This window comes from Capra hircus, chromosome 10 (assembly GCF_001704415.2).
Source record: "Capra hircus breed San Clemente chromosome 10, ASM170441v1, whole genome shotgun sequence".
Taxonomy (NCBI): domain Eukaryota; kingdom Metazoa; phylum Chordata; class Mammalia; order Artiodactyla; family Bovidae; genus Capra; species Capra hircus.
In genome coordinates this window covers 82,179,273-82,194,584 of record NC_030817.1, presented here as the reverse complement: position 1 = coordinate 82,194,584, position 15,312 = coordinate 82,179,273, and the positions used below count along the sequence as shown (strand labels likewise).

Sequence of the window (15,312 nt, the reverse complement as noted above, 5' to 3'; positions counted from 1 at the left end):
ATTCTGGCCAAAGTTCTCCCAAGGTCTTTAGAGCTAGAACTGGTGAGGCCACCAAATAGAAGGAAGCAGAGTCAAGAGATGGAGACATCATCGTTTGAACCCCTAAATCCAGATCCAGCCTAGACCCAGCCATACCTAAAGGCAGGTACATCCTTTGATTTATCAATTTTGTAAGCCAACTAGTTTCCTGTTGGCTTGTTTGAGTTGGGTTTCTGACACTTGCAACTGAAAATATTTGGACTTACACATGCACACACAACAGAGAAACAAACACCAGCGTTGTTTAAACTCATTAGACATTATATAAGTCTTCCATGAGCTTAGAGGGATCAGCAAGTTTTTTAACTAAAGCAGAGTTCTCCAGCCTCTGGGATCTAATGCCTGATGATCTGAGGAGAAGTTGACGTAATAACAGAAATAAAGTGCACAATAAATGTAATGCTGGATCATCCCCAAACCATCCCTCCTCCATCCGTGGGAAAATTATCTTCCGTGAAACCAGTCCCTGGTGCCAGAACAGGTTGGGGAGCACTGGCTTAGACGTTACCTGTGCTCCGGCTCCTAGCACCGTGCTTAGCACCTAGCAGTGAGGGGCCTCTATGCCTCCACGTGAATAGCTGTTTGTTTGTGCAGAGGCCACATATTCTCATCTGTGTCCAGGGTGCTTAGCCTGTGTGTTAGCATTGTGCTGGTGTACAGATGCCCCTGACACTAGCTCCTCTCTCAGCTGGAAATTATTTGTTGGTATATATGGCATCTTACCTGGTAACGTTAATTTTCATCCCATTCCCTCCAAAAATGAGTCAAAGACAAAGGAACAGGTGGGAACAAGTTTTCTTAGAAACTCTTATGGAGGAGGAACTCTCCTCCCGCCATGTCCTTCATTGTCTGGTGTGACACCAGATTAGAGGCCTCCAGCCTCAGTAACAGCTGGGGACCAGAGTGCCCACCACACAGCTGGGGCCCCAGACTAGTCTGATCCAGGTGTGTGGGGTGGAGCAAAGATTAGCCTCCTAGGAACAGTATGTGCAAGGCCCTGTGGGCCCAGGAAAGGCTGACCAAGGCAAGGTGAGTCATGGTGTTCTAAGCCGAAACTTTTGCCCATCTCACAGAAGCAGGCAGGAAGCACCACCATTGACCAGCTTTATATGGCACCCACTGGATACACAGACAGACAAAGACAGACAGACAGAGCACACACCACTTCTAAGCTGAACACTGCTCACCATCTAGAAGCACCTCGGATAAGCACATGTGAGACACTCTTGCATAGGAAAGATGTAGTTTTTAAAGGAATGAAGAAGTATTTTGGCAAAACATCTACTTCCCTCCCAGGTCCTGGGTAAAGAGGGACCTCTAAATTCTGAAGCTTCTACAATATTGAAAATTATCCCCTTCTCTCAATGGCAGTATATACAGTAGTGAATCTTCCAAGTCTGTGGTCACAGCCCTCTATATATATCCTGAATCTACTTTACAGGTGGGTAGACTTAGACTTAGAGACAGAAGGTGGTCTGGAGCAAGGGGACACTGGGGCTGACTCAAGGTGAGGGGAAACAGGAGGTGTCTCAGCTCAGCCAAAGGCAGGGCCTCTGTCTGTCTGGACAGGGAAGGGAAAGACTGGGGTGGTCCAAACTCCCTTTCATCCTAACTGGGGAAGCAGAGGTTCCACGGGAAAGGCTGTCAAGAAGGAAAGGCAGGTTCCCACTCCTGCTGCCTTAAGAGGCCTTTCAGGGTGGCAAGGACCAGGGCAGGCCAGAGCTCCTCATCAAGGCTTGTTCAGGGATGCTCTCTTGGGCTCACTGTCTTCCATAACTCTCTTGTTACCTGCTTAGGAACACAGACCTCAAGTCCTTAATTATTTTAAAAGGTGTTGGGGTGGGGTTGGGAGGTTAAGAGGGAATGAGACACAGAATAATCTTTCCACAGCCTTCCTCTGCCTAGGCTGGGGCCTTCAAGGGTCTTCTTCACCCTGTCTCCTAGGGATATTTAAAGGCAGCTTTTATTAGACTCTATACTGTTTCTTTTGTTTCCCTTGTGATTTTTTTTTGTTTTTTTTTTTCTTGTTTAATATATATATATATATATATTCTTAAAAAAGCAATAGTCCTTTGGTCCCTAAACTCTAAGGAATGATATGATTTTGAAAGAAGTAGATCTGGGCTTTCCTTTGGAGAAGCCCTTGGCACCCCCTAGGCCATCTGCTGGTTCCCCTCCCTAGACAGTCACTCCTCAGCCAGCCCCAGCTGTCTTGCCAGCCTGAGCTCTGCATCCCAGGCACAGAACAACCCACTTGGTGAAAACAATCCTTAAAACGGCCTGAACCCAGGCGTTGGCCTAGGGTCCACCTCCATCTGTGGCTGCTCCTTCAGGAAGGGCTGCTCAAGCATTTCTGTGCTTCTCTTTTCCTTTCTTCTTACTCTTCAGTTTCCAGTATTGGGTATTAATTGATAAGGAGAGAGAAAGGAGAAAAAGAACAATGTCACTCTGGAGAGCAAGACAGAGCAACTTGCCCCATCCGTGACATCTCAGGTGAGTGGCTGGACCTCAGGCTTCCCCCTAGAGCCAGACTCTGGGTTCCGGGTAGATCACCGTGGGCCAGCATCCCCTCCCGAGGGCTCCCTGGAGGACAGTTCAATAGAAGGAGGGTCTTGTGAACCTTCTAAGACAGCAAATCTCTAAAAGTCACAGGCAGCTGGCCTTGCCAGAAATCTAAGAGAGCTTGTCATCTTCCCCCCATCACCACCAGGCCCCGTAAATCCATCAGGGTATTTGCTTCTCTCCTCATCTCCATGCTGACTGCCGTCATCCCAGCCCTGACAGCCTGTCCTTTCTTTGCTTAAACACTTCAGTGATTCTCTACCATCTTCAGGATAAATTCCAAACTCATGGCCTTTGAGACCCTTCACAAGCTGACACAAATCTATTTCCTAGTCTCATTCTCCACCCCCTGCCCTCCGTACACAGGTCCCCATGTCATCCCTGGCATGGAACAAGCTGGCTGGATCTCACTGTAATCATCTCTCCCAGGCTGTGGGGACAGGAATGATGTCAAATTTATCTCAGTTCATAGATGGAAGGAAAAAAACAGCCCCAAACTGAGGATTCCTCCTAACTCCTGGCTCTTCTCACCCAGATTTTTTCAGAGGTGGGTGCCCTCAACATCCCAAAAAGGAATAGCAAAGCTGAGAGTGCCTCTATCACTCAGGACGCATCTGCCTGGGGTCCACGACGGACTCACCTTTCGTGGTTGGTCAGTAAGAGCAGATCAGTAAGGCCGGTTAGCATCCTTGGGCCTCTTCAGCTGAACCTTGAGCCTCTTCATGCCAATCTGAAAGCCATTCATGGCCTGAATAGCTGTCTGGGCACTGGTTGGATTGTCAAAGCTAACAAACCCTGGAGGGTATGTGCAGAGAGGTTAGCTGGGAACTCTGCCCAGCCTCTTCTCACCCCCTCAGGCCAATTCCATCAATCATATACCCCTCCACCCTTCAGTGTCTGCATGTGTGCACACACACACGCGGACACAGTCTCATACAGACATGGACAAGTGGCCTGAGTTTCCTGTGATTCTTGGAAGGACAGGAGGTAATTCCGAGCGCGTGTGTTGGGTGGCGGGTGTTTCTCTGTTTTTTTCCTGGCATGGCTCCCTCCACAGCTCCCATTCTGATCCTCTGAATTGCAGTTGCAGTTGGAGGGGCTCTCTGACTCCAGACCCCCCCATCCACTTGCCCTGGCCAGATTCTGAAGCCTAACCTGGTTGAAGATCTACCAGACACCTGACTGTCCCAGGTGAAGCTGATATAGACTTGTTCCTGGTCTGGGATCCTGCTGAGTGCTATACACTCAGTTTCTAGGAATCATTGACTTCTGAAGGCGCAAACTTAGGGTTTGTAGGGAGCCTGGTAATTAGGAGAGGGAGAAGTCCATGGATGGGCCTCAACTCACCAAAACACTTGCTCTGGTTTGTGGCACGATCCACAAAGACTTTGGCAGAGACCACAGCTCCAAAGGGCAGGAATGTCTGGATGAGTTCTGCATCACCAAACTCCTGAGGCAGGTGATAGATGAAGAGGTTACAGCCTTCGGGGCCTGGAGGAACAGCGGCAGGCTGGTTCAGGGGGGGAGTCCTAAGTCCAGCCCCACCAGGCTTTGATCTCCAGACCGCTGTCCCTCACCTTCTCTTTGCTGCTGGGGCAAGGCTGAAGGCTGCTGGGGAAAAGTTGTGCTCACTGGGGCATAGGCCGACGGATAGGCTGCTGGAGACAGAGGTGGGAGCGGGCAGTGACCCCCCCAGGAGCCATCCCTCAAGCAGGACCCCACCTGCCTGGCCACTTTTGACCAATTCAGCCAGTCCACCCCTAGAAAAGTCGTTCTGGGTCCAAGGGTGAGGGAATGGAGGGTCGACTCCTCAGAACAGAGCCTAACCTCCCCTCCCCCCGCCCCCCACAAATCTCCCTGTTACTTTCTGGGGCCCTTCAAACCTCCCAGGCCGCGTAGCGCCAAGTGAAACCTGCGTAGTGGTGCATCCCAGCGTAGGCCTGCTGCAGGGGGTCAGCCACGCCGGGACTCTGGGCTGGGGAGAGAGGGGCGCAAGACCCTAAATGAAGGTGGGCTGACGGGCAGGGCTAGGTGAGAATTCAGGGATTGTGGAGGGAGGCGATGAGAGGCAGCAGGGAAGGAGGAGTTTCTTCTTAGGGAAGCCAGGCCTTGCCATCACCATCCCCCAACCCCCACTCCCCATTCCGTTTGGGAGGAGGAGATTTGGGCGGAGTAGGGGGCCCACCTGGGTAAGGAGAGAGCCCGTTATTGTAGAGACTGTCTGAGCCTGGTTGCCCGTTGGTCTGGGGAGTCAGGGGACCGAATCCATTGACGCCGATGGGCGCCGGGAGACCCGGAAGCGTGCCCGGGCCACCGCCGGGCGGGGAGTTGGCTGCAGGTGGCGGAGAGGTGCGAAAGTCAGCTCACCGCCCCACGCTCGCTCCGCCATGGCCCCAGCCCCGCCCTGGCCCCGCCCGGCCCCGCCCCCTGCGCGCAGTACCTGCCGCGGGCAAGAGCGGCGCTGCCACCAGGCTGAAGGCCGCCACGTGCTGCATCTGTGCAGCCACTGCCGCCACTGGGCCGAGGCCCGGGCCCTGCGCCGCCGCCAGCAGGGCCGCCTGGTGCTGCAGGATCTTTGGGAGGGAAGAAGGGCAAGTGTAGAGGACCAGTGGCGGGCAGCTGCTCGGGCTCCCTAGCCCGCGCCTGGCTCCCTCGCTGCGCCACGTGTACTCCAGGACCAGGCACCTACCGCGGTGGTATAGGCTCCGCAGGCCCCGAGCGGCAGCGGCGCCGGGTGGAAGGCGCCCAGCTGGCCTGCCATTTGCTGCATCCGCCGCAGTGCGCGCTCGCGGTCCGTGTCTGCCAGCTTGACCACGAGGCTGGACGAGGCGCCCTGGGTAAGACAGAGGAGGCTGCAAGGACCGGTCTAACCCCCAGCTCCAGCTCTGGGCCCAGTGCCTTGCTCATCATCAGGCCCTTTCCCCGGGTTTGTGGGGAGAAGTAGCCAGCCCCCACCCCGCTGGCCTCGCCCTGGCCCCGGCGCCCGCCCTCACCGCCATTGTCCGGCTGCCGTGCAGACTCTGGATGGCTGCCTGAGCTTCCCCTTGACTCCCGAACTTCACAAAGGCACAGCCTGGGGCAGGATAGAGGTGGCTCAGGTCACAGAGGCCAAAGGGTCCTGTGGTCCAGAGTGAGGCAGGGGTCACCAGGAAGTCCCGGGGTCAGCTCAAGTCACCTTTGCTAGTGCCGTCAGGGCTCCGCAAGACGGTGCACTCCTCGATGTGGCCGAAGGGCTGGAATAGGCGTCTGACGTCCTCCTCGCCCTGCTGCTTGCCCAGCATGCCCACAAACAGCTTTCGGTCCTCTGGGGACAAATCCAGGAGTCACCTGGGAACCCTAAGTCCTCTTGGACTCTGCAGAGGAACAGAGGAGCCTAGGAAGGGAGCTAACCACGGTCTAGCTCTGGGAAGAAGAGGAGGAAATGAGAAGGCCTTACTCATTGGGCCCACAAGGTTGGGTGTTTTTTGAGGGGCAGGATGACCTTCACATGGATCTGGAGGAAAGGAACTCGGGATTTCCATCAGGAAAACCCGAGTCCTGGAAAAACTCCGACTCATGGCTGCTCTTGTGGGAAGTGAGTCAGTCCATAGTTTTTGGCTGGATAAAGCCCTACATGCACCATTTTATGCTTGCCCTTTATGTTCTTAGAGTTTGGGAAATGCTGTTTGGGACCATTTCAGCCCTATTAAGGGAGGGAGTCCTAGAGGAGTCCTAGTATTCATACTGGGTCTGGAGGAGATAAATACACCCTAAGGAGAAGCCTGCTGGCAATGACTGGAATCAAGGAAAATTCTGGATCAAAAAACAAAACAAAACAAAAAAACAGCACAGAAACAGTTGTCTCATTGTACTGCTGCCTCCCCAGACTCTTGAGCACTGGAATGATGAATCCCACTGCCAGCTCCAAACTCAGCCTGGGTGCCCTTCCCGTTCCTAATCCTCCAGCATTGGCATTTTCCCGGCTACACTTCCTGACCCCGTGACCCCTTTCCTTACCTCCCTTACTTCTCACCGAGCCCCCAAGGCCCTCCCTGAGCCCTGCTGCCTCCTCCCTGACTTCCCCTGTTTTCCTGCCTTGATCTCTCCCCAGGTGTTCTCCCCAGGCAGAACAGTTTCTGCCTGCAGATCCAGTAGCCACCTGAGAATCCTCCTCTGTGTCCCCGCTTCCTATGGGAGTGGGAGATGCCAGGAAAGGGGCTGCGGGCTGGGTCTGTGCCCTTGAAGAAAGCTGCAGAACTGGAGCTGGCAGGACTTAGATGCACATCCAGCAAGAGCACTATCCAGGAGTCCAGCTCAAAGCCCCTCTCATTTCTGCACCAGGGTAAGTCTAAATTTGAGAGGGGGCTTCATCAGGGTGAGACAAGTTGGAAGAGAAGGACTGGGTGGGAATATGGCTTCAGGCTCCACCTTTGAGATCCTGGAGCCCAAGAAAATCCATCCCAAACTCCTTTTCTCTTTGGCCAGCTTGGCTAGGCTGTTGGAAATAAGGCTGATGAAGGTTGTAGGCTGAAGCATGGGTAACAGTGAAAAGGAAGAACAGATTGCTCAAAATTAGCAGTGGAGGGAATCTCCGACAAGGAGATTACATGTGTGTCCATATTCACCTGGGATGGTGTGGGGTTCAGCCTAGGCGGCCCTGAATACCATGGTATCTGTCATCTGCTTGTCAATGCTGTGTCTGTATGAAAGGCAAGGGCTGCGGTTTATATGGGACAGAAGAATTATATGTGGTTTATATGTTTCAGCAGAACACTTCCCTCTGTCCAGAGGGTAACTGCCCAGAAATCCTGATGGGGAAGGGATAAATAATGTACTTGTGGCCAGAATTCGAGTGGAGGTACCAACCTTCTGTGGTAAGAACACAAATCAGTGGGTGTACTTCACTCCTGGGTGTGTTAGCCACAGAAGGGTGCCCTTGGAATGGATCACCGGCTTCCTCACCTTTTTAAAAAGCTGTGAAATCCATCATTCTAACAAAAAGATCAGGATGAAGCTCAACATATAAGAGAAAAGTAGAACTGTTTGGAGTAAAGCCAGAAAAGAGGGAGGAGGGCTGGAGTTTCTCTGGCTTCATCTTCCCTTGGTTCTCCCTAGAAAGGGCTCCAAGGAAAGTCCTTTGTAAACCGCTGACCTAAAAGACAGAACATACAATTCCACATCGTATATGAAGAGGGATCTGGGATCATTCTGTTCAGGAACCTGAGAAGACAGGAATGGTCTTTCACGATTCTGTTGACTAATCTGATGGTGGTTTTGCCTTGACATTGGAAGACAGGCCCTATTTGGTCAAGGAATTAGCAGGCCCTATTTGGTCACCCTCTGAGATTGTTATTGTTCTGAACTATGAAACTAAAGTATGCCCATGCATCTACAAGAGGCCCAGGAGGGGCTGGAGAAGATCCTGGGGTCTTCAGAGTCCCAGCGCTTCATAATGTCCTAACTTGCAGTGCAGTTGTGACATTGGGTAGCATCTGCAAGATGATGTTAGCACCCAGGTAAGCTGTCATGCCACATGAAACAGCATCCAGGTAGCCCTAGGTAGGAAGAAAGATGTCATGGCTGAGAAGGCGCCCCCAGGGCAGAAAAGAGGTTTGTGTGGACAGTGGTCCAATCCTTCATCTGCTGTTCCCCCTGTTGCTCTTTTCTGATGATGGTGGTCAGTTACAGCTCCTGCCAAAGACCATGAAATTCTCTGATCCTTCTTTTCCAATGAGAGTCTCCCAAATTAAAAAAATTTCCATTTCCATGACAGGGCACTGACCCTATGGTTCTGAGCTACTGGGTTGTACAGAACTTGAAACTGAAATGAGTTTGGGCCATGGGCTGGTCTCTATGCTGCACGCTGCACAGGTATCACCCTAAATTCTAGTGTTCTCTTTGCCCCTGTATAGGAACCTTGATGGTGTTGACAGGAGGATGATCTGGTCACAGTGTGTGTTAGCATCAGCTGATCTCCAGAAATGGTGGGATAAGTTTCTTAAGAGATCTGGTCAAAGAGAATTACAGGCTGGCCCCCTGAGAGTAGCCCCCAAATGCACATCCCTGAAGATTTTGAGGGCTGAGGCATGCTCCCGGAGAGTCGGTGATGACAGGACTTAGCCCAGAATATTCAGTACCCTCTAGGTCGAACTATACCAGTTTGGTAAAAAAGAGGATTCTGTAAGAGGTAGGTCAGAAATGTCTGAGTAAAAGCACTCCGTGAGTAGTAGACAGGTCTGTAGAAAGATGGAAATATTGGACAGGGAGGCCTAACTTTCCTAGAGTGGATGGAACTAGAAGATAGCATCAGTGTGGAGTTGAGACATAGTTGGAAAGAGACACAGTTGAACAGTATAACTGCCTTTTCATGATGCAACCAATGTGTGCTCCTTGCTTTTCTATCAATGCTTTTTTGAACCAAACCAAGTTGTTTGGACCCTAGAGGTTCATCTTCATAAAGCTACCTTGTGCAGCTGGTCATACAGGGATTCTAATGTAGCAGATGATGGGGTTGAAAGCCCAGAGTTCGAGTCAGTCCCTCTGTCTTCTTCAGGAAGGGTCTCAAGACACTGCTCTAGAAAAAAGGCTCTGCCTCAAGTTGGCCCAAAGGAATTCTTGAGGTGCACAACTTTCTGGCTTCTAGGCCCCTCACAGCCAGCCACTCACTTCCGTGTTGGAGAGATATCATGATTGTAGAAACAGTGCAGGGATGAAGTTTCAACATTAGGATACCAACCACCAAATGCACCCTAAAATTACCAGTCCAACTTTCCATCCAACTACCAACTCAGGAAATCCCGCTGACAGCAGCCTTTGATGCCCTGATGTTCTTAGTAATGACTGCAGCATAATGACCTAGCCAAGGCAGACTAGGAAATGAGTGAAGGAAATATCCAGGGGAAACAAAGTCTTCTGATCAGATCTAATGAGTATCAGGGAGGACGTTAATTCCAAACGAAAACTATGAGAACTAAGAAACAAATTCGGCAAAGTTCCACTATAAAGAAAATCAACAAAATAATCAAGGCTTCCCTGGTGGCTCAGCAGTGAAGAATACGCCTGCCAGTGCAGGAAGCACAAGTTCAATCCCTGGTCCGGGAAGATCCCACATGCCACAGAGCAACTAAGCCCATGCGCCCCAACTGCTCCACAACTGCTGAGCCTGTCCCGTAGAGCCCAGGAGCCCCAGCTACCAAGCCCACATGCCGAAACTACTGAAGCCCGAACACCCTAGAGCCTGCGCTCTGCAACAAGCAAAGCCACTGCAACGAGAAGACCACACACCACGACTAGAGAGTAGCCCCCGTTCACTGCAACTAGAGAACAGCCTGTGCAGCAACGAAGACAGCCAAAAATAAATAAAATTTAAAAAAAATCAGTTGTGCTTCTATACACTAGCAGTGAACAAGCTGAAAACAAAATTAAGGAAACGATTCCACTTAGCATCAAAACAAATAAAATACTTAGGAATAAATTTAAACAAAGATGCCAAAGAACTTGTACCCTGAAAACTATAAAACACTGCTGAATGAAATTGGGAAGGCACAAACTGAAGGAAATTGGAGGACATCTTTTGTTCGAGAATTGAAAGACTTAATATTGTTAGATGTAAGTATTACCCAAAGCAATCTGAAGATTTAATGCAGTCCCTATCAAAATTCCTATGGCATTTTTTTAAGAAATAGAAACATCAATCCTAAAATTTATATGGAATCTCAAAATACCATGAATAGCCAAATAATCTTGGGGGGGAAAAAGAATGTTGGAGGTCTCAGAATACCTGATTTCAAAACTCATTACAAAACTACAGTAATCAAAGTATGGTACTGGCATAAAGAGAGACATTTAGACCAATGGAGAGGAACAGAGAGGCTGGAAATAAGCCCTAACATACATGGTCAAATGATTTTTGACTAGAGTTCCAGTCTTTTCAACAAATGGTGCGGAGAAAACTGGGCATCTACATATAAAGGAATGAAGTTGGACCCTTATCTTGCACTGTATACAACAATTAAATGAAAATGAATCAAAGACATAAACACAAAGGCCAAAATGATAAAGCTCCTGGAAGAAACAGTGGGAAACCTTCATGACCTTGCATTTGGCATTGATTTCTTGAATATGACATCAAAAGCACAGGCAACAAAAGCAAGCATAGAAATTTTGGACTATGTCAAATTTTAAAACTACTCTGCATCAAAAGACACAGAGTGAAGAGGCAACCTACAGAATGGGAGAAAATATTTGCAACCCATATATCTGATAAAAGTTTAAGATCCAGAATATACAAAGAGTTCCTATGATTCAATGATAACAAAACAATTCAGTTTTAAAAAATGAACAAAGGATCTGAATAGACATTTCTTCAAAGAAGATATATAATGGCTAGCAAGTATATGAAAAGATGCCCAACACCACTAATAGTTAATAAAGTGCAAATCAAAATCACAATGAGATAGCAACTCATACCCATTAGGATAACTGTTATTTAAAAAAAGAAAAAAAAAAAAGGAAGAAGATACATGTTGGCAAGGATGTGGAGAAATTGGGACCCTTGTGGACTATTGTTTACGAATGTGCACTAATGTAAAATGGTACAGCCATAATGGAAAACAATGCAGCACTTCCTCAAAAAATTAAAAACAGAATTACCATACTACCTAGCAATACCAGTTCTGGGTATACATCCAAAAAATTGAAAGCAGAGTCTCAAAGAGGTATTTTATACACTCACGTCCACTGTAGCATTATCCGCAATGGTCAAAAAGGAGAAGCAACCCAAATGTCTATCAACCAGTGAATGGATGAGCAAAATGCGGTGTATACACACAATGGAATATTATTCAGTTTTTTAAAGGAAAGAGATTCTGATACAGTCTGCAACATGGATGAGAACTGAAGACTCTAGCTGACATAAGCCAGTCACAGAAAGACATATACTGTATGATTTCACTTATGTGAGGTATCTAGATTAGTAAAACTCATAGAAACAGAAAGTAGAATGGTGGTTTAGAGGGAGGGAGAGAGGGAGGGAGGGAGGGAGGGAGAAGTGGAACTTGATGTTTAATGGGAACAGAGTCTGAGTTTTATATGATGAAAAAGTTCTGGACCTTGCACAGCAATGTGAATGTTGCTAACAGTACTGAATTATATTCTTAACAGTGGTAAAAAGAATAAAGATTATCTTATGTCTGTTTTGAAAGTGAAAGTGAAGTTGCTCAGTCGTGTCCGACTCTTTGTGACCCCATGGACTGTAGCCTACCAGGCTCCTCAGTCCACGGAATTTTCCAGGCAAGAGTACTGGAGTGGGGTGCCATTTCCTTCTCCAGGGGATCTCCCCAACCCAGGGCCCCACTTAAAAAACAATGCAGTGCAGGAGGAGGCCTGAAAAATAGGGACTTAGACCAAGAAAGAACGGAGACTCCACTTTTTCTTCATCCCGATTCAAGAGAGCCAGGAGGCAAGTAAGAAAGCCTGGGCCTTCAGGTTCCCTTAAGAGAGAAGATCTCAGCCTCTGGAGATGCATTTTTCTCTTCCGGAGTAAATGGATAGTGCAGAACTTGGCCGCAGAATTTATGGGCACTGGCGTACATTAAACTATGTCTATTCGTGTAAACATATGCGTGGGGCTGGCATACGTTTAAAGGCTACTGGGGGACGTCCCTGGCGGCTCAGTGGTAAAGAATCCGCCTGCCAGTGCAAGAGACACAGGCTTCATCCCTGGTCGGGGAAGATTGCCACATGCTGCAGAGCAACTAAGCTCTCAGCTACTGAGCCTGTGCCCTCTAGAGCCCGTGCTCCACAGCAAGAGAAGCTGCCAAAATGAGCACCCTCTGCACTAGAGAGTGGCCCTCACTTGCTGCAACTACAGAAAAGCAATGAAGACGCAACACAACCAAAAATAAATAAGTAAATACTTTTTTAAAAAAAGACTGTGCCTTCCAATGAAGGCAGATGTGGGTTCAATCCCTGGTCAGGGAAGTAAGGTCCCACGTACTGTGGGGTGTAGCCAAAAAAGTTTTTTAAAATGCTGCTGTAATGCAGTCCGTGAAGACTTGGATGCACCCCAAGTGTCACCAATGCTACCAGAGATGGTCATGGAAGAAGAAGACCCCAGAATTAAGTTCATGAGACGGGTCTGTGACCTGTAGAGCATGGTTATACAGAGAGTCTTATGATCATTCAGATTCATAAGGAGCTGTTTAGTCTCAGAACAAATGGGTAGTTCCAAGAACAATGATGTTGTAGGTAATGTTATAGTGGAAAGAAGACAGAACATCTCTGCATCTTTCCAAGCTATTATGAAAAATGTTTTTATAAATTTGCTTTAAACATTTTTTTCAATGAAAACAATTCTACTTCTATTCAGGCTTTCCCCTGCTGTGCTAACAATCTGATTTCTACAACATTGGCTGGAAGTGAAAATAAAACAGACCTTTCAATAGAAGTTATAAAAAAATAAAGTAAAATATAGGTTATTTCAACCACAATCCTCATGTCTATTGATTAAAAATAACAGTAATACTACTCTGTTGCATTGGCATCAAAATTCAAGAGACAGAATGTGTGTGAAGTGACTATTTTTGTCAAAAAGTGCATGCATGTGTATATGGTAGAATACTCCTGTATGGCAGAGGGAAAATGGAAGTCTTTGGGCCAAAGAAGCAAGCTTGATAGGTTAGGGTTAGGCTGTCACAGTGCTGGTGCACTTTTAAAACTGGAATTAGCTGCCAACATTTAATATATTAAAGGGAAATTTTAAAATTAAATCATGACAGTCTCAACCATTTAGGGTTACTTACCTGGCTCCTGTAGCATTTGAGTTAGTGATCCCTGTTTTATGGGGAAAAAAAAGCTAATAATCTCTTCCAGAAAAAAAATGACAAAGTTTTGGAAGATTATATTTGCCTTGATACCCCTCAGATTATGTCTGCATTGATACCAGTATTTTTGTCAGGTATAAAAGTCATTAATCATCTGTATACAAAGGATTTAATTTCAGGAATAATTTAAAAATATGCAAGGTCACAGGCTTACCTATATCAGGGCAGGTATGATCATTGACTCTGAAGGTTTATAGAATTGGGATCACAGAGATAAGATTTAAATGGGACAAGCTGTCCTACATTGGTGTCAAATGTTACGTTTCAAAATTCAAATTCAATACCATTTTAAAAATTGCATTTCTAAAGCATTAATTTGTGTTAAAATTCAGCAGAGAGCTTCTGAAGAGATACACAATAGCATTGAAGAGAAGGAGCACATTTTGATTAGTATCTAACAGATCAGTTAGTAGTAAAATACTTCAGTTTCAGTTCAGTCGCTTAATCGTGTCCCACTCTTTGCAACCCCATGGACTGCTGCACGCCAGGCTTCCTTGTCCATCACTAGCTCCCGAAGCTTGCTCAAACTCATATCCATCCAACCATCTCATCCTCTGTCATCCCCTTCTCCTCCTGCCTTCAATCTTTCCCAGCATCAGGGTCTTTTCCAATGAGTCAGGGTCTTTTCCAGTGTTACTGGAAAAGTAAAATATTTATAAAGACCCAACTGTTGCAAGACTTAGTACATATGCCTCCTCTCTCCCAAATGTGTATCAGGGAACATTTGGTGACTTTGAGTGGGAGCAGGAAGGAATTGAGAGATCTGGTCATCCAAAACTATAAGAAGGATTATCCATAGATGCCTTTGGAATATATGCTCCTTAAAAACCATCACTTGTCAAGAAATATCTATGTTATACAAGACTACTAAAGGGCTTCCCCGGTGGCTCAGATGGTAAAGAATCCTTCTGCAATGCAGGAGACCTGAGTTTGACCCCGGGTGGGGATGACCCCCCAGAGAAGGGAATGAATACCCATGCCAGTATTCTTGCCTGGAGAATCCCCATGGACAGAGGAGCCTGAAGGGCTACAGTCCATGGGGTCACAAAGAGTTGGACATGATTGAGTCGCTAAAACTTTCACTATTTTTCTTTTTAAAATTATGAATCCTACTGCCAGGCAGACCTCTTTTCAGATAGATTTGCTTTTCTTGCTCTCTTGAGCTGCACAGAATCTGAACAGGTGTAGAGGTGAAATGCCATATATACAGAATTTGTCAGTGATATTACACCGGAAACATTTGTACAAAAAGGAGGAGGAAAGTTATAAAACTCACACTAATGCCACTGCTAGGGGCCCAGATGACCAAGACATCTGGACCAGGCTAAGCAGAAGCATTATTGGTGTGGAGGTCTCCTTTGGGCAGTGGCCCTCATCCTGGTAAGATGTGTTAGACTCCAGGCAACAAATGTGTCCCCAGTGTCCTGGATTCAGTTCCTGAACCAGACTCCAAGTTGCATCGTCTTCTTCTGAGCCCTGTACATGTGCTTCCCTCTCCCTGACGTACTTGCTCCCTTGCTCCTCCCTTTTCTTTTTGGCTACTTCTTGTTCATCCTGGAGGTCTCAGCTTAAATAGTGTTACCTCTGGGAGCCCACCTCGACCTCCTAGGCTAAGTTAGGTGCCCCATGTTTGTTTCCCCACAACCCCCAGGACTTGAAAAGCTCTGATCACACTGAATAATAGCTTCCTTTACTGTTTATATCCCCTTATAGCTCCAGAGCTTCATGAGGCCAGGAGGCAGGTTTGCCTTGCATTCCTAATGTGAAGTAAGTTACGCAAAAGATATTGGTTGGATGGTTGAACAAACTACAGTCCAACCTGTCTGCTTCTTAGCTTACTCAAATACTC

At 47.6% G+C, this 15,312-nt stretch overlaps 1 protein-coding gene across 1 annotated transcript in view; it reads right to left on the bottom strand.

Moving 5' to 3' along the window:
- The window catches only part of CELF6 (CUGBP, Elav-like family member 6), a 30,061-nt gene continuing 15,027 nt past the window's right edge, over positions 279–15,312 (bottom strand). Inside the window, exons 4-13 of the mRNA XM_018053547.1 lie at positions 5,777–5,905; positions 5,595–5,674; positions 5,291–5,434; positions 5,042–5,174; positions 4,787–4,933; positions 4,514–4,576; positions 4,179–4,259; positions 3,949–4,092; positions 3,242–3,396; positions 279–2,421 (exon numbers count right to left, since the gene is read on the bottom strand). Coding sequence (XP_017909036.1) covers positions 3,269–3,396; positions 3,949–4,092; positions 4,179–4,259; positions 4,514–4,576; positions 4,787–4,933; positions 5,042–5,174; positions 5,291–5,434; positions 5,595–5,674; positions 5,777–5,905 — 1,049 coding nt within the window. The 3' untranslated portion in view covers positions 279–2,421; positions 3,242–3,268. The remainder of the gene's footprint in view (positions 2,422–3,241; positions 3,397–3,948; positions 4,093–4,178; positions 4,260–4,513; positions 4,577–4,786; positions 4,934–5,041; positions 5,175–5,290; positions 5,435–5,594; positions 5,675–5,776; positions 5,906–15,312) is intronic.